This window comes from Onychomys torridus, chromosome 5 (assembly GCF_903995425.1).
Source record: "Onychomys torridus chromosome 5, mOncTor1.1, whole genome shotgun sequence".
Lineage (NCBI taxonomy): Eukaryota > Metazoa > Chordata > Mammalia > Rodentia > Cricetidae > Onychomys > Onychomys torridus.
Window position 1 is genome coordinate 132752607 of NC_050447.1, and position 19608 is coordinate 132772214.

The 19608-nt window shown below is 40.7% G+C and overlaps 1 protein-coding gene across 3 annotated transcripts in view; it reads left to right on the forward strand.

Annotated features, from left to right (window-relative positions):
- Positions 1-39: 39 nt before the first annotated feature.
- Positions 40-19608, forward strand: part of Naa35 (N-alpha-acetyltransferase 35, NatC auxiliary subunit) — a 61075-nt gene continuing 41506 nt past the window's right edge. Inside the window, exons 1-6 of one of the 3 annotated variants that reach the window (XM_036186995.1) lie at positions 40-164; positions 833-961; positions 10082-10115; positions 12740-12854; positions 14259-14333; positions 16368-16535. In XM_036186995.1, the coding sequence (XP_036042888.1) occupies positions 838-961; positions 10082-10115; positions 12740-12854; positions 14259-14333; positions 16368-16535 (516 nt within the window). In that variant the 5' untranslated portion in view covers positions 40-164; positions 833-837. Of the gene's footprint in view, positions 487-832; positions 962-10081; positions 10116-12739; positions 12855-14258; positions 14334-16367; positions 16536-19608 lie in introns of all 3 variants that reach the window. The other 2 variants (XM_036186994.1, XM_036186996.1) reach the window with 2 other exon arrangements.

The window sequence follows — 19608 nt, forward strand, 5'->3', positions numbered from 1 at the left end:
TGAAGGAGGGGGCGTGGCCGGAGCGCGGAGTCCCGAGAGGAGGGGGCGGGGGGCGCGCCCCGGGCGTACGCATGCGCACACGCGGCGGGCTGGGCGGGGGCGGGGCCGGGAGGGGAGGTGGCGGCGGCTGTGGTGTCGGTGTCGTTATCTTCGTGGCGCGGACGGTGCGTGGTGGCGTGGTGGTCGTGGGAAAAGTGCACGGGGTGGCCTGTGTGTGGCCGGCACGACCCCGCGACTCGCGTGTGGCGGACCTCGGGAACCGGCACTGGCCGGTTCCTCGCCGCACCGCCGATCGGAGCCGGAGGCGCGCACCGGGAGGCCGGGCTGTGCCCGTGTCGCCCGGGCGACAAGGGTCGCCTGGTGCCAGTTCCCCGCGAGGCGCCGCGTAGACGCGTCCCCGCCTCGGCCGCGTTCCTCCACGGGCCGGGGTCTGAGGGGAAGCGCCTGCAGGGCGAGGCCAGGCCCGGGTCTTGCGAAGCCCGCCAGGTGAGGATGCTCGCCTGCTGTTGAGCAGAGAGGGAAGCTCTTGTTCGTGGAGGCCCGTGTTGAAAGCCGGGACTCTGGAATTGCCTCTTGCGGTGGGATGGTTGAAGATCTCTGAATTAGTTAGAAACAGAGTTCTGGCAGGTGCGAATCTCGGTATGTGATCAGCAGCAGCGTTTAACGTGAGGTCGGATTGCACAAAGCTAGTTTTTTGCAGTTCCATCCAATGGACTCAAAGGAGTTCTGACTTCTAGTTTAGGAAGTCTTTCAACCAGTACTTAGATAGTCCTGAAGTTACTGTTCCTGCCAAAGCACTCCCCTCCGTCTCACACCAGTCTTCGTGTTACAGGCATAATGGTTATGAAAGCTGCTGTAGATGATGATGATTCAGGATGGGAGCTTAGTGTCCCTGAGAAAATGGAAAAAAGTAACACAAGTTGGGTGGACATAACCCAGGATTTTGAAGATGCTTGTCGAGGTAAGTTTGAATTCTTGGAATATTGGTTCAAAATCTGGGGCAGGATAAAGTAAAATCATATTTGTGTTTTCTCAACTTACCTTGATTTAAAAAAAAAAAAAAAAGCAAAACAACCTTGCGATTTTATCAAATTTGTGGTCGTTTTGTTTGTTTTGGAGAAAGTCTCCGGTAGCCCAGGCTGTCAAGAAAGTCTCTGCTGTGGAGGATGACCTTGAATTCCAGCTCCTCCTGAGTGGTGAGGTTATAAGTGGAGACCACGAAGTCAGGCTCATTTTTGTTAACTACACTTTACTCTGTTTTCTGATTTTAAGTTTGGTTTAAAACCAGTGTATATTTGGTAAAACATTAAATACATATGTTGGGGCATTTTACAAAAGATTTTTATTTATGTATTTGTATGTACATATGTTTGAGGCTGCACACACCTATGTGCACATGGATGCCAGAATAAGGTATTGGGTCCCTTGGAGGTGTAGTTACAAGATTTTTCTGGAACCCTGGCTTAATGCTGGAATTCGAACTCTGGTCCTCGTGATTGTACACCAAATGCTTTTAACTGCTGAGCCATCTTTCCAGCTGCAAGGCACTTTCCCCACTAAATTCTTCTAACTTTAGCCGGTTAGATAATGCATGACAGCCTGGTCTGGAAGTGCACACTTGTAATCACAGCAATCCAGAGGCAAAGGCAGGCCCATCTCTGAGTTCAAGGCTAGCCTAGTCTGTACAGTAAGTTCCAGACCAGCCAAGGTTACATAGTGAGAGTGAGACCCTGTCTCACCCAAACAAAAAACAAACAAGAAGAAAAGAGAGCAGCTAAATGACAGCACTGTCTAGTTGTGGGAGGAAGCAATCACTGTATTGGCAACAGAACTGTTGTGAATTAGAGGTTTTAAAATGATTACATCCTGTTACTCTCTTAAGATCCTTAGATGGCTTCCTACTGGAGTAGAATAAAGTCCAGACTCCTTTCTCATAGTTTCCTAAGCTCTGGTCCCTGCTTAGTGCTCAGTCTTCATTTTTTTTGCCATTGCTCTATCTTTTCAGTCACCCTTACCTCATTGAACACCAAGCTGCCTTGCCGGAGCATTGTGAATACTGTTTTCTCTTAAACTACTTTGTATCAGGTCATCACATAGCTGAGTCACTTTTGTGTTATGTTACCTTACCGATGAGGAGCTCAAAAGGACAGCTGTAAGCAGGTCAGCTAAGTTTGTCTCAACTGAATCACCATGTTTTACTTTCTTCAGGGTTTAATCTGTCAAAAACAATAATTGTAGTTATTTGCTGCTTATTGTCAGCTTTAGCTACCATGATGTAAGTTTGATAAGGGCAGAGATCATATATATAACCCTGGAATATAGAACTACATATGGTACATAGTAGGTCCAGTGTTTGGGAATAACTGGGTTCAGTGGGACATACCTACAATCCCAGCTACTCAGATGTTCTTGTCAGGAGGATCACTTGAAGCCCAGAAGTTCAAAAATAGAACTAGGTGCTATGTTAGGAAAAAGATAGACAAAAGTGAGTTGTTGAAGGTAAAGGTAAAAATGGTAAGCTCCGATGTTAAGGAGCTCATTCCTGATCCATTTTTGGAGACTTTGTGCAGCACCTGGTAAGCATAAGCCAGGTGATATTTTTTTTTTTACTGTTTGAACTGCATGTCCAGTTAAAGTATGTCTCTGTTAGTGGAAGGACCTTGGACTGAGTTGCCCCTATATGTCTACTGCTGTGTGTTTACCAGGAGACATGTTATGTGGTAGTTTTTAATGCTCTAAAGTTTGGGTGATTAAATGGTTCACGTGTGTGCTGGTTTTGTTTTGTTTTGTTTTTTAAAGTACTAGAGGGCTGTTTTCATGACCTAAGTGGGAAAGTTGTGTCTTAAAGGGAAGGCCACATTTCTATAAGTGAAGCTGAGGAAATGACCCTAGATTGAGGTAAACATTTGAGCCAGAGCTTATTGAGAATTTTGTGTTTGGGTGATACTGAAAAATTCTGCTAGGCTATAGAACAAGAATGTGAGAATCTTCAGTGCCATTCTTTTTTGGGGTGGGGGGGGTGGGGTTCGAGACAAGGTTTCTCTGTGTAGTTTTGGTGCCTGTCCTGGAACTCACTTTGTAGACCAGGCTGGCCTCAAACTCAGGGAGGTTCGCCTGGCTATGTTCGCTTGGCTGTGCTCACAAGTGCTGGGATTAAAGGCGTGCGCCACCACCGCCCGGCCATTCTTCTTGCTTTGTTGGTGTGAGCTTGTTTTATGGGCAGTGGGGAGAGTTTTGAGCCTGAGATTGAGAATGTGGTCTCCTTGATGTTTATTTTTAAATTTTTATTCACTAATTTAGCATGCAGAATAACAAGTTTCCTTATATTTTCGTACATAATTAGCCTCACTCCCTGGCTCCCCTCCTTTCCTGCCTTGTCACTTATGTCCTGTTACCCTCCACACCTTTCTTTAAAGCCTTTTTCTGCCCTTTCGTGGGTCCTTTTCTAGTTCCATGACCTCCACGCACTTCCCCATAAACACACATTATTAAAATTGGAAGCTAGGATCCCCACATGGTATTTGTCTTTCTGAATCTGAGTTTCCTTAAATTATGTGTTTATTTTCTACTTCCATCCATTTTTCTATAAATTTTATTTTTCCTTATGTCTGACAAAATTCCACTGTATATGTATCCCATTTTCATTGTTTGTTCATCTGATGGTAGACATCCTGGCTGAACCCATTTCCTTGCTGTTAGGTCTAGAGCAGCGGTAAATATGATGAAAGTATCTCTGTGGTGATGCCTAGATATCATGCAGAAAGATGGTGTGGTAGTTCTAGGCCTAGCCTTTACTTATTTAATTAATTAGTTATTTCTTGGAATTTTCCACACTGATTTCCATAGTGGTATGCTATTTTTCACTCCCACCGACAGTGAATTAAGGTCCCTGATTTCCCTACCTCCTCACCAGCATTTGTTACCAGTTATTTTCTTGATAACAGTCATTCTGACTGTGGTAAAAAGTCATAACGTAGTTTTCATTTGCATTTCCTTGATGATAAAAGGGTGCTGAGCATTTCTTGTAATATTATTGACTACTTGTGTTTCTTTTGAGAATGGTCTGTTCAGTTCATTGGCCCGTTTATTATTTGACAGTTTATTCTTTTGGTGTTTAATTCTTGGAGTTATTTTATTCTAGACATTAACCCCTGCCTGAAGAATAATTTGCAAGGGTTTTTCTCTCCTTTTGTAGGCTGTGTTCCCTCTGTAGATGGTTTCTTTGCCATGCTTGGGGCTCCCTTTGTGGTTGGTGCTCTAATAAAAATGTTATTGCCTACACCTATTTCTGAGGTGTCTGCCCCTAGCAGTTTTAGTGTTGTGGGTTTTGCAGTAAGGTCTTTAATCTACTTTAAACTGGTTTGTGTATTAGGTTAGAGATAAGGATTTAATTGCATTCTTCAGCTGATAAATACTCAGTTCTGCCAATACTGTTACTGAATAAGCTGTCTTTTTCCAGTGTATGTTTTTGATAACTAAGTTCAAAACTTAGGTAGCCATAGCTGTGTAGGTTTATTTCCGTGTAACACAAATTGCCTTTTCAGCCGAGGAAGCTCATTTGGCTAGAGGCCTATTGGCTGGGGCTGTTTCAGGCTGAGGAATTGGTGAGGTCAGAGGTAGTGGCTGTTACTTGCTCTGTTTCTTTGATCTTTCAGCTTTCACCCCAGTGTCTGGTCCAGGGTTGTTTGTTTGTTTGTTTGTTTGTTTTATTAGAAGATCATTTAACATTTGAGTTACATTTCGGGGGTCCTCTGCTCTGTACTGTTGGTCTGCATGTCAGTTTTTTGCTATGACTGTGCTATCTTTCCCACTGTGGCTCTGTAGTAGAGTTTAAGGATAGGCATTGTGATGTCTCCAGCAGTATTCTTTTTGATGAGAGTGACTTGTCTATCTGTGGTCTTGAGTGTTTCTATATGGATTTTAGGATTGTTTTTTCTAGTTCTGTGATGAATGTCATTGGAAATTTAATGAGGATTGCATTGTAGATTACTTTTAGAAATGTTATTTTCACAATAATTAGTGTAGTAAATGTGCTGGTTAGTTTTTGTTAAGTTGACCCAAACTTCAATTTACTTGGGAAGAGGAAATATCAGCTGAGGAGCTGCCTCCATCAGACTATCCTGTGGAGAAGTCTGTGAGGCATTTTCTAGATGAGTGAATGATGTGGGATGGCCCAGCACAGTGTGGGTAGTGCCACCCGTGGGTAGGTGGGCTAGAGCAGGCCTAGTAAGCCACCAGGAGCATCCAGTGAGCAGTGCTTCCTTGTGGTTCCTGCCTCAGTTCCTGCTTGAGTTCTTTCCCTAACATCCCTCTGTGAGCAACTGTGACTGGGGTGTGTGTGCTAATAAATCCTCTCCTTTCCTGCCCACATTTTTTTTGGTCATGATTTTTAATCACAGCAATAGAAGGCAAACTAGGACAGGAAGTCATATACATCTAGAAATTAATCCATTGTTTTTTTGTTTTGTTTTGTTGTGTTTTCTGTTTAATGGGATGTAAGGTGGGGTTTGGTTTGGTTTGGTTTTTTGAGACAGAGTTTCTTTGTATAACCGCCCTGGCTGTCCTGGAACTCGAAATATAGACCCATCTGGCCTCGAACTCACAGAGATCTACCTGCCTTTTCCTCCCAAGAGCTGGGATTAAAAGCATGCGCCACTATGCCCAGTGGGATATAAGTTTTCAAAGTATTCCCTAATGGTCTGGATTTCATTAGAGTCTGTTGTAACAGACTTCTTCTCATCTCTAATTTTATTAGTTTGGGTCTTTAGTTTTGCCAGAGGTTTGCCAGTCTTGTTAATCTTTTCAAAGGACTAATTCTTTGGTTTATTCTGTGCATTGTTCTTTTAATCTCTTTCATTTAATATCTGCCTTGATGTTATTATTTATTGGTGGTGTGGTAAGTGCCTTATTCAAAGAGCCATCTCCCCAGCTGAAAGATCTCTGGTGTTTAATGTGAGCACTTGTAGCAATGAACTTCCTTTCTAAGCTGGCATGGGACCCAGGTGCTCTAGTGGGTGTGCTCTTTGTGATTTCCTCCCTGATCCTTTCAGTGACTTACTGCTCCTTCAAAAGTGTGTTGTGTTTGTATATTATGGGGGATTAGTCTTGATTTTATTTTATTCTACCGTGGTCTTGTGCTAATTTTTGTTAACTTCCCACATTCTAGAGTCATCTGAAAAGAGGGAACCTCAATTTAGAAAATGTCTTCATTAGATTGGGCTGTAAGCAAGCCTTTAGGGTATTTTCTTAATTAGTGGTTGATGTGGTAGGACCCAGCCCATTGTGATTGAGTCATCCCTGGGCCTGGTGGTCCTGGGAGCTATAAGATAGCAGGCCCAGCAAGTCATGTGGAGCAAGCCAGTAAGCAGCACTCTCTGGCTCCTGCATCAGCTCCTGCCTCCAGGTTCCTGCCATGTTTAAGTTCCTGTCCTGACTACTTTTGGTAACAAACTTGCATAGAAGTGTGAGTGAAATAAACCCTTTCTTCCACAAGTTACTTTTAGTAATGGTGTTTCATCAAAGCAATAGTAACCCTAATTAGGATAATGTCTCTTCACAGAAATAGGTAAGATACTGTTTCTGCTCTTACCCACTGGTCTGTCTTTTGATTGTGTGGTTGAGACTGAAGTTATTGAAAGGTAAATTTATTCCTATTATTTTGTCGTGTGTGTGTGTGTGTGTGTGTGTGTGTGTGTGTGTGTCCGTGTCCTTTCCTCGTAGTTAACTATTATTCTGGCATGGGTTATTCTTCCCTGTGGTTTTAGAAATAGCTGGTTTTTTCTTCAGACTAAAGGATTCCTTCAGGTATCATCTGCAAAGCTGGCTTGGTTGTTATAAAATCCTTTAGTCTGTTTCTATCATGGTAGTTTTATTTCTCTTTCCTTTATGGCAAGTAGCTTTGCAGGCTGTAGTAATCTGGGTTGGTGGTCATTGTTCAGCTCTTGAAATGCATCTTCCCAGGGTTTCCTGGCTTTTAAAGCCTCAGTTGATAAGTCTGTTGGGGCCTGCCTCTATATTCTTTCTTGACACTTTAAGTACACTGCCTTTGCTTTTGTATATTTCATGTTTCCATTAAAATATGACAAGGAAGATTCTTTTCTGGTCTTATCTGTTTGGTGTCCTAAATCCTTCTGTATATGGATTAGTATCTCTATTCCTAACTGGAAATGTTTCTTTTGTGGTTCTTCTGGGGGGGAAAAAGGATATATTTTATTTTTATTTATGTGTTAGTGTATGTACATGTGTGTATGTATGTGTGTGCATGCACACTAATGCAAATGCCTAAGGAAGTCAGAAGAAAGATTATTGGATCTCCTGGAGTTTGAGTTGCGGGCGTTTGTGAGCTGGAAATCAACCTGTGGTCTTCTGTAGTGCACACATGAACTCACAGGCATGTCATAGAATACACAGGAAGGTCGTCAGAAGGTGAGTTGTTGGAGGAATTGCTTCTCTCCTTTCACCACATGTGTCCTAGGGATTGAACTCAGGTTTTCAGGCCTGGCAGCAATCAGTTTTACCAGCTGAGCCATCTCACTAACTAACCTGTTAGTGTCCTTTTGAAAATATTTGTTTTTATAATGAGATTTTTCTCCTATGCTCAACCATAGATTTGGTATTTCATAATGTCACAAACCTCAGAATAACCACTTGTGCTTTCTTATATTACTTTATTATTTTAAACTTGCATTTAGAGAGAGAGAGAGAGAGAGAGAGAGAGTATGTGTGTAGACAGCTTACAGGAATTAATTCTTTCCTACAATGTGGGTCCCAGGGATTGAACTCAGCTCATCAGGCTTGGCAGCGAATGTCTTTACTTGTTGAGCCGTCTTGCCAGCCGTTATTACTTTCTCTTTATCCTGTGGAAGTGTCCAGTTCTTCCACTGTGTTTGTGCTCAGGTAATCTCTTCTCTGATTCATTCTGTCAGTGGTACTTTGTTCAGAGCTTTTTATTTGGTTGCTGTGTGTTTTATTTCTACCATTCCATAATGGTTTTTCTTCAGTATTTGTCTGTTGGATTCCCCTTTCATATTCCCCAATACCTTCCTTATTTCATTCTGCTGTTAGTGTCTTTGAACATTCTTAAAATTGTATTTTGAATTCTCTGGGATTCCATCTGGCTCACCCTCAATGGGTACCATTACTGTAGGATTAGACTTTTTGGAGGAGCTGTGCTAAACCTATGGAGGTTATAATTAACTAGTAAAAAGAGGAAGGGATAAGGGTGAGAGAAAGAGGACGTACATGTAATGTGGATAGTAAAGACCTTTCCTGTAACCTGGGTGGTGAGGCATAAGGACAGTCTAAACCTTACTGAGTAACATACAAACAAACAAAACCATCAGGAGACACATGTGATCTGAACCAGAAGGTGGTTGTTTGAGGGTAGGGTCCTGAGAGAAAGGAAAGCTGGGCACAGGAGGTCTTGCACAAGCTAGGTCTTCCGCCAGTTCCCTAAGGAATACAGCATCTTATACACAGTTTGCAGGGAATGGGACAAAATAGCAGGAAGGTAACACAGGATATGTCAGGTGTGCCTCAGATCTAAGGTTCCTTGAGACTGATGACCACAGCCCTTCAAGGAGTGGGGAAATTGAGTGCCTAGGATCCCAAACCCTAGTTCTCCCAAGGCCCTGGCCCCAGGACTTTATTGGCCTTGCTAAGTATGCCCCTGGTTTTACGAAAGGAACTAGGTTCTTTCTCATATATCAGGGCTTCAAGAAAAGTCCTGGGACTGGACTGGCTCTCAACACATATGGCAGGAGTAGAGATAAAGTAATGGAAAATAAGAAATATAAAATAAAAAGTAAAAAAGGGTTTTTATGCAGTAGCCTTGCAGGCACAGCTGTGCTGATCTGAAAGGTGAAGTTCTTGGATCCCTCCAGCCCTAGCAGGCTCTACTTGGTGCAGTGTGAAGGAGCAGGAATGGAACCCTTTGCTCTAGCCTCCTTGTTCCCTGTGGTCTGGGAGTGTGGGAAGGGGACTTGTAGGTTCTTTCATGGCAGTTCCCTTAGAGCCCTGCACTCCACCTTAGCCTCTTCTGGTCACTGGGTCTGTATATGTGAGGAGTGCCACTTTTCCTGCAGTTCCTACTGTGTTCCCTCTGGCAGCTTCCACTTCATAATCCCACCTCACCTCCCCATAATCTCACCTTCACTTGTGATTTGCCAGAGCGAAAAAAACCAAAGTCAACATTTAAACTTAGTAACATGGCCAGGTGGTGGCACATGCCTTTAATCCCAGCACTTGGGAGGCAGAGGCAGGCAGTTCAAGACCAGCCTGGTCTCCAGAGTGAGAGTGAGATCCAGGATACGCATTAAAACTACACAGAGAAACCCTGTCTCGAAAAACAAACAGAACTTACTAACATGTCTAGCAATGGCTCCTGTCTTCTATCCGAACGTTGAAATCACTTTGGCTGCTTTAGAAGCATTGTTGGAGTCCCACCACCATGGGATTTGACTGGTTTAGAGTGATGTGTGAAGGTTGGGTTTAGGACGATCTCTGGTTCATTTGAAAACTCAAGTTTGAAGACTTTGTCATCCCCCATCCCTTGTCTGCTGTCTTTCCCTCCCTTCCTCCCTCCCTTTGTACAGGGATAGAATGCTGGGTGATTGTTTTACCCTTGACCTTCATCTTCAGCTCATGAGCTGTTGGATTAGCAGTTTACTCAGTGTTTTGTACATTTAAGTAAAATTGAATCTTTAAATATGATTTTGACATTCTTGTAACAATGAAAACTAGATGATGACCCCATGTGGTTTAAAAACCAGAGAGGTAGAGAGGTAGCACTTGTTTCTGTGGAAAAGTTTAGAACATGGTGAACTATTAGTAACTTTAAAAATGATTTTTAAATTTGTGATTCTTACTGAAATATTAATATGGTAATTTGCTTGTTAATTTTTAGTCTTGTTTTCTTTTCTTCACCTGCTTTATAATGTTCTTGAAAGCATCATTGTAATTGAGTAGATAACCAATCCTTAGACAATGAATTATAAAGTAATCAAGCATGTTTCCTCTTAGTCTTGAAACTTAAACCTAATTGTGGTATTATTCAAGTAACTTTTTACTTTGATTCTTTTAGAACTGAAGCTGGGAGAACTACTTCATGATAAGCTGTGAGTATTCGTGTCCTTTGAAATAGTGTAATACTTTAATCCTTTTTTCTCATGTAGAATATTCCTTGAAGTCCAAGTAAATTTATGCTTCAAAGCTGTGAAAATGAGTTATAAATGTAGTTTCAACTTGGGTGAGCTATCTTGAGTGATTGACCTGGTTAAGATACAAAACATGAAACTGAGATCCTTTTCATGAAGGTGGACATACTGAACATGGGATACCTTGAAGAAAACTCAGTTGTATGTCTAGTGTGGTTGATTTATCAATGACTAAATGCTGGTTTGGAAGAAAATTGAAGATCCCCAGGTGAAACAAAGAAAAGGAAGTACTGGCCTGTGTGTTTTCTGTTTATTCCCCCACTGTGCTGGAAACACTGTGGCATGGCTGCTTCAGGGTGAGGACTACAAAATCTTGAATTATCAAGTAGATAAAATTAGACAGTCTTTACTGGAATAACAGGAAGAGGCTGAAATTTGCTGTTAAAACCTTAGTGTGCAAAGAATCATCTAGAAAACTTTAAAAACATGTGGCTGGATCCAAGTTGCATATTTAATAAGTTGGCTTGAGAACAGTGTTTGAATTTGCAATAGCTTCTCAGGTGAGATAAGTTGCTAATCCATATTGAGAACTGTCTTTAGGGTTTTTGTTGCTGTGAAGAGACACCATGACCACTGCAATTTTTATAAAGAAAACAATTAGTTGTGGTGGCTCCTTTACAGTTTCAGAAGTTCAGTCCATTATCATGGCGGGGAGCATGGCAGCATGCAGGCAGCTGTGGTGCTGGCTACATCTTTACTTGCAGGCAGTAGGAAGTTGACTGAGACACTGGGTGGTATCCTGAGCATAGGAAACCTCAGAGCCCGCTCCCACAGTGACACACTTCATCCAACAAGGCCATACCCACTCCAGCAAGGCCATATCCCCAATAGTGCCACTCCCTATGAGGTTATGGGGACCAATTACTTTCAAACTACCATAAGAATTTAGAATATTTATGTAATTGCTTTTCTTTTATAACTTGTAGATTATCAGAGAAGAGGTTTTGTTTGCTTGTTTTGAAGGTTTAGAACCTAAATCTGACTTATTTTTTCAAATTGTATAAATAAACATTTGGATTTTCCCATGTGATGAGTGGTTTTTCTCAACAGTGTTGACTGGTGTTTCCAGCAGTGTGGAATTCCTTCATTTTGCTTAATTCCCATAGAACGTGGGTGTGAAATGTTCATAGAGTTTTCAATTAGTCTGTGTGTTCTAGAATGTTTTTTATTTATTCTCACTTTATAGCATTGTTTGGTAGTTAATGAAGCAATATTGTTTTTGTTGACAAAATACCCTAGCATTCTTGAGTGCTTTCCTTTAAAACTTGCTTTCCTTTTTAACTCTTTGAAAAAGTACTGTTCCGATCAGGATTTTTGGGCTTTAATCGGCAGTCACCTAATTTGTGTGTGAGAGTTGTGTTTCCTGTATTATAAGCAGATTGCCAGAATGTCTTAACCTGAGCATCACATTAAGGTAATGGCAGGAAGTTTGTATGTATGGAGTTTATGTTGTTCTTTTAAAACTGGGATTGAACCCAGGCATTTCATGTGCTAGACAAGCTTTTTGGCACTGAGTTACCTCACCAGTCCTGAAAATCCTTTTCCACATCTTTCTGTTGGTTTTTAGTGTATGTGCTGCTGAAGCAAGCCCTCTGTTGATTGTTATTTAAGAGAGACGGTTCAGAGAGTGGTGACATTGTCAGCCGTTTGGTCAGTCAGGCTTTAGTTCAACCTCAGCTTTTCCTCTGCCATCTCTTGAGGCATATCTCAAGTCTTTCTAATCAGTTTTCAATATATAGTAGCTATTTTCCATGGTGAACAGTCAGAATTTTCTGGATTGTTTTGCATTATATAATCACCAAAATTTTGGGGTTTGTAAATTAATTGTCATATCATTAAGATGTGAAGAAAATGAGCTACAACTGGGGAGATGGTTCAGTTGTAAACTGTTTGCCTTGTAAACATGAGGACTGGGTTTAATCTAGAACCCTGTAAAATCCCTGCATGAGTTTGTAATCCCAGAAATGGGGAGGCAGAGACAAGAGGATCACTAGGGATTGCTGGCCACCCAGCCACCTTAATTGGTGAGCTCCAGGCCAGTGAGCAATGTGTCTCAAAGGATGACACCTGAGCCTGTCCTCCAGCTTACACACACACACACACACACACACACACACACACACACCCCACACAAGCACTCACACATAGAAATAGATACATGAAAAATGAAAAAAAAATTACACATGATAGCATTATTCTGAAAGTTAAAATTACAGTTATTTAAGGAATGTAAAGTCAGTTGACAGGAGTCGATCTCTTCCAAAAGCTGCTGATTCACATCCTGTTGAAGGAAATGTAAAGATGTTTTCATTCTTTCCTCCACAGGACATGTAAGAGAATGTGTATAGTGAATACATAAATTTTTGTGCTAAATGATAATTAATTGAAATAGAAATTTTAGCAAATAATACATATAATACAAACAAATACATGGAATACTGTAGTTGTCAAAAGTACTGTGATAATTTTTGTACCATTGTGGAAATCTGGGTTCAAAAACAGCCTGTGGGCTCATTTATTTGTAGATTTGGTCTTTTTGAAGCCATGTCTGCTATTGAAATGATGGATCCCAAGATGGATGCTGGTATGATTGGAAACCAAGTGAATCGGAAAGTTCTCAATTTTGAACAAGCTATCAAGGTAGTTATTGTATTTTTGTATGTCTCTGGCTTTTAAAACATACCTTTTAAAAAAATGTTAAAACGTTCTCAGCTAGGCAGTGGTGGTGGCCTTTAATCCCAGCACTCAGGAGGCAGAGGCAGGAGGATCTCTTGTGAGTTTGAGGCCAGCCTGGTCTACAGAGTGAGTTCCAAGACAGCCAGAGCTACACAGAGAAACTCTGTCTCAAAAAACCAAGCAAAAGAAAAAATGTGCTTAATACTGAAAGCATATAGGCGGTTCAACTGTATTCTTAAAAGCCTCTCAGACACAAGAATTAGCAATACTCTAAAGCAGGTAGGGTGGTACTTTCCTGTAGTCTCAATACTTGGGAGGTGGAGGCAGGAGGATCAGGAGTTTAAGACTGTCCTCAGCTATATAGTGATGTTGAGATCAATCTGGGCATCATGAAACTTTGTCCAAAAGTACATATATTTGTTATAATATTTAGTTATCAGTCTCAGTTAAAACCTAGAAATTAATGACTGGAGGTCCTCATGTACTTGCTCTAAGTTGTCCACTTGTGCATTCTTTGAATTAATTTTGAGTGTATATTTAGGATGCTTGATTCAGAGATTACATTTCATATCGTTACATACTGAGATGCTAGGGTAGGAGAATGCTGTGAGGTCCAAGCTACAGAACGAGGCAATATTTAAAAAAAAAAAAAAAAAAAAAGTAAATGAAATAAGTAAAACTGATTTTTAAGCCAGTAGGTAGGTAGCATATGCCTGTCATCCCAACCTGATATGTGTAACTTTGTGCTTTAGAAATACTTAATAATTTAGCATCTCTTCCTCCTCCTGCCCTATTCTTCCTTCCTTGAGACACAGCCTCATGAAGTCTGCACTGATATTAAACTTGCTGAACTCTTGTTCCTCCTGACTCCACAAATGCTGGACTTACAGACCTGAGACACCAAGTGTAGAAAGAGTGGACTTTTTATTATAAAGACCTTTTTGTTTCAAATTAGACTTTGATTTTTCTTACTCAAGATTTCAGACAGAAATTAATAAAGACTTATTTAAGCTACGTAGTTTCTTCAGTTGTGTGTTAAAAAAAAGTTTGACAAAGTATGTATGTCTCACTGGGTGTGATAGTGTAGGCTTGTCAGTCAGCTCAGCCCTGGAGAGGTTGAGGAAGGAGGATCAGGAGTCCCAGATTGTCTTGGTCTCTACATGACTACTGCAGACAGAACAAGAAACAGAATTTTGTTCCTAAGAACAAAAAATTAAGTTGGTGTCTTGGTTTTATCAGATGTTAGTGTTTTCTTTCTTTTCTTTTCTTTTTTTTTTTTTTAAACAAATACCTAATTTTAAAATTCAAAACACAAATGTACATAATAACTTTTTTTTAAACTTTGTTTGTTTGCTCCTTCCTTTTTAGGATGGCACCATTAAAATTAAAGATCTTACCTTGCCTGAATTGATAGGAATAATGGATACCTGTTTTTGCTGTTTGGTAAGAATGAAAACAAGACTATTGGTTAATTAAACTGTGACTTACCTGAATCTTTGAATTAAAGTGTGTGTACCATGTTGAATATGAAATTATGCAATGCCAGGCCTCAGAAGTAGACACAAGATTCACAGGCTCAGTTAAGCCATAGGAAACAATGCTTCATCTTCCAGCTGGCACTGTTGTGGCCATGTGTTCTGTTCAGTGGGTGCTTTGTTTCAGTAAAGAGAAGATTACAGCCATTATCCAAAATGTTCTGTTTTGTTTTCAAGGTAATCAAGGGAAATCTATAACTGAGGTTCCATGAGATGAGCACAGTTTAAGCAAAGGGAGGTTTAAACTGGCTTTGGAGATAATGCTTTGCTCCTCTAGGATAAATTGTCATGAACTGGCTGTCCTCTGCAACAAAAATATTCTGGTGCTTTATCTGTGTTGAATACATGTCTTCTCCAGGCATGGTAGTTTAATTGTAGAAAATTTTCCTTTTTTTTTTTTTTTTTTTTTTGTAGTATTTGTTGATTGTCCATCAGGCTTGGTAATGGAATGTATTGGAAGCACAGGCACACTAGTTGATATGTACTGTGTCTCACTTAGGTCTTGCTTATTTGAGCTTCCGGCATTTTATTGTAATGCCTGAGGCTGCATCACTGAAAGGGATACAACCAGAATTCTGTCTCTGTCTCAAAAAGATTTCATTACCTTTCAGCAATATGCTATTCCTAAAGGAATAGGGAAGGCCAAGGAGAGTTGCTGGGAATAGATGTACAGACACAATCTGATAACTAGTGAGTAGTCTTGTGATGGTGTTGTAGGGTCAGAGGGGGTCTAATATCCCAGGTAGGGGGACTAAGAAGGAGTATACAAAGGAAGTAATAGTGGTATTGTGAAGAGTTCAGACCTTTGACCAAAATGTTCGTAGCGTTGTCAAAGAGGGAATATAGCACCTGCAGATCAGAGTTGGCAGGGAGCCAAGAGTAAAGGTGGTCACTAACAATAGAAGGCTGGAAAGGTAAGAAGAGGAAAATTTTCTTCCAAGGTGAGAAGCAGCCGTATGAGACTCTAAGATGGTCTTTAAGAGTCTGGGCTTTAATAAGACATGGTTTTTCATCTGGAAAATAATTCTTAAGGTCACACCTTAATTATAACATTCCCCATCCAATTCTCACTGTGTTTTCTAGTAACATGTTTTCCTCCAGTTGCATAATTCTTGGGTTTTAGGGTAGAATACAATAGTATAAACTGGGGGAAACTTAAAGTTGTTATGTGTAGGAGGGTGAAAGTAACCTCTTTTCTAAAAGGACTAGAGAGACATGAGATGAAATGTATGAAACTATCTAGCATAATTTGGGAAGATGGCAGTTGGTACTGACTGGTGTTAGTGTTCCAGCCTTTAGCTTACAGAGAAATAGTGATGAGTGTTTGTCTTTGTTGTAGACAGAGCTTGTTGGAGTAGCAAGCCCTATAGAGGAGGCACAGAAGCTTCTGTGGTTTATTTAATAATATAAAGGAGACAATCTGTTGTTGCTAGTGATGGGAGGAGAAGGATAGAACCTGGTCAGTGCTAAGCCTGAATCCCTAACCATGAGTTTTTTATTGATTACATTGTGGAGTTGTTTGCTTTTGAATGCTATATAGTTTCTCTACTTTGATTAGACACTAAGATGTTGCAGACTGGAATATTAGGCTTAAGAATGTTTCTCATAGATGGCTAGGCACTTACAGTGCAGGAGTACTGTGGTTTGAAAATCTGAAATATGGAGCCCTTAGAGCACTAGCCTCATGCACAAAAAAATTTCATATTCGAGAGCTCAGCCTGTATAGGCTTCTTGAAAAATGTAGCCAGTGAAAGCAAGTTCTCAGTCCTGTCTTCTGTGACAGTCTCTTCAATTAATTATCTTTTCAGTGTTATGATTAATTATACTAATAGGAGTCTAGGACTCTCTGGCTCAGTTTAGACTTTGCAAACCCTATATACCACTTTAAGTGATTAATTCATTCTCATTCTCTCTCTCTCTCCCTCTCTCTCTCTTTGAACAGATCACATGGCTAGAAGGCCATTCTCTGGCACAGACAGTGTTTACGTGCCTTTACATTCATAATCCAGACTTCATAGAAGATCCTGCCATGAAAGCTTTTGCTCTGGGAATCTTGAAGATCTGTGACATTGCAAGGGAAAAAGTAAATAAAGCTGCTGTTTTCGAAGAGGTAAAGAACCCCAGAAGCTCTTGGCCATCTTATCTTGCTATAGATGAATGATTCTGTGATATATGTATATGATGCATGCATTTGTACACATGTATAACTAAGGAATAGTTACTAAAGAGCATTGCTGTTGCCATGTGTGGAACATGTCTGTAGTCCAGACACTCAGAACACAGAAGCAGAGAAGGGTAATGAATTCAAGGCTAGCCTGGGCTATACAGTTAGACCCTGTCAGGGTGAACATTGCAACCTGTGGTGGCACACACCTATATGATCCAACTGTTGGAGAAGGTAAGGCAAGGGATCTCAAATCCACTGTTCTGAATTCTGACTATGTATCAGCTATGTAGTGCTTCTCTCCTCAGGAAAGAGCTTTTATCCTCCACTGCTCTTATAAGTCCTGCTTACTGAGTGTCTTGTGAACATATCATAGACGTTCAGGAAAACAGTCACTGCCCTCCAGCCTCATGAGGGTTTTTTTTGGTCAGGACTGCCGACTCCCCAATAAACAACAGAGAGACTTATTAATTATACATGCTTGGCCAATAGCTTAGACTTGTTACTAACTAGCTCTTACAGCCTAAATTAACCCATATTAATTTACATGCTGTCATGTGACTCATGGCTCGTTATCTCATTTTCTTTTTTTCCTTTTTTTTTTTTTTTTGGTTGTTGTTGTTTTTGGCTTCAAGACAGGGTTTCTCTGTTTAGTCCTTGCTGTCCTTAACTCACTTTGTAGACCAGGCTAGCCGTGAACTCAAGAGATCAGCCTTCCTCTGCTGGGATTAAAGGCATGCACCACCACTGTCCAGCCATTACCTCATTTTTCTGCATGCCCTGTTCCCTCTGAATCTGGTTGGTGACTCCATCCTTCTTCCCCATATTCTCTCAGTCTCACTCTCCCACCTAACCTCTTCCTGCCTAGCTATTGGCCAGTTGGCTCTTTATTAAACCAATGAGAGCAATACATGGTCACAGTGTACAAAAGGATTATCCCACAGCATAAAAAGGCCAAGCATACAGGCATTAGTTAGGAAGGTCAAGAAACAACAGTGTGCAGAGTATGGTAAGGGCACAAGCATTTCTTCCTATCTGTTCTGGGTATCTCAAGGAGTGTAGCATTCAGATAGGAAGACATTCTTGTAAGAAATTAGGGAGCTGAAAGGATTACTGCTGGAGAGAATTATAGCTGGAGTTTTCTCCAGTCCTGCCCCGGCTCGCAGCCACTCAGACCCAAATAAACACCCACAAGGGCTTACATTAATTAAAGCTGTATGGCCTAATGGCTCAGGGTTCTTGCCAGCTAGGTCTTACATCTTAAATTAACCCATTTCTATAAATCTATACCTTGCCACGTGGCTCACTGTTATCTTTACATCTTGCTTCCTCTGTGTCTGGCTGGCAACTCCTAACTCCACCTTCTTATTCCCAGAATTCTCCTGTCTGCTTATCCCACCTATACTATACTTACTGCCTGTCTAATGGCCAATGAGTGTTTTATTTATCAACCTAATTAGAGCAACACATTCACAGCATACAGAGCAATATCCATAGCAAGAATTCAGGAGTAAGACTGCACTGTTCCCCAACACCTACATCAGGTGCTCATACCACCAGTGGGCACTGCATGCATACACAGAGACATCATTTGTAAAATATTTTGGTTTTGGATGCTCATTTTTCTTTTCCATAATTCTGCTTTGTTTAGCTCCTGTACTAATGAGCTCTTATGCTGGTTCCTGGGAGTCTTTTCCCTCAGTTCGTTCATTCTTTTCATTACCATAAACTGTCTTCCTAAAAAAAAAAAAAACTTAACCTGGTCATAGTCTTGCTGTTTGAAAAATACATTTAACAGAAGTTGTAATATTTGTGCATATTTATAAAAGTTACATAGGTCATCAGAGTTAAAGAGTGGTCCTTTGCTCTTTGTTACCATTTTTTAACAATAGTTTTAAAAGTTTTTTTTCTTACAGCAGTATTTTGATCTCTAGGTTTAAGAATTTCAGTTTTAGCATTGATACTATGGATGTATTGTTCTGTTGCCTCAGATAGTAATTTATTTTGAGGGGAGGTCATTATTGAGTGCTGACATAGTAATGGTTGTGTCAGTATTAATGGGAGGTAAGTCCATGTACATCCTATACTTCCTTTTCTTGCAAAGGCTTGTTTGTCTAAGTGGATGTCTTAGTTATGACTCTATTGCTGTAAAGAGACACCATGACCTTGACAACTCTTAAAAGGAAAATATTTAATTGGAGCTGGCTTAGGGTTCAGAGGTTTAGTCCATTGTTATGGAGGGAAGCATGGTGGCACGCAAGTAGACATGGTGCTGGAGAGGTAGCTAAGAGTTCTACCTCTGGATTAGCAGACAGTGGGAAGAAAAGAGTGACACTGGCCTGCCTTGAGCATCTCAATCCTCAAAGCCCACCCCTTGTGACAACACTTCCTCCTTGCCACACCTTCTAATAGTGCCACTTCTGAGTCTTTGGGGGCCATTTTCATTTAAAACACCTCAGGTGATGACTTTTTTTTCTTTTGCTTAATTTTTCTAAGGAAACCCTCATCTTCCCTCCTCTGTTACTGCTTTGTAATAATCAGATAATCAGTCATTTATGTACATATTTTTGGATGAGATGTTAATTTTTTTTCTTCCTATAACATTGGTTGCTTTCTGGGTGACTGTGCAACTGTCACACTGCTTCTTCTCTTTACTCTTTCTCCTCCTCTCTCCAGGATTCTGATTGCTCTTCTTTTTGTTATGCCTTTATCATCTACAGTTCATGCCCCTATTGTTCTTAGTTTATTGCTTGGCTTAAGGGAGCATCTCTGGTTTCTTTCAGGGAAGAAACTTTTGAGACTTTTCATGGTACTAATTGTTCCCTTCACATGTGCCTGATAATTGGACTGTGATGGGGTATGAGGTTAGACAGTGTAGATGTCAAGCCATGCTATTTTGTAATTCCAGAGTTGCAGTCTGCTTTTTACATGAGATCCACATTTTCATTTTGGAAGCTAAGATTTTGCTTGATAGTAAACATCTGTTAGACATGTCATTGTGTTAATGGTTAGTGTTGTT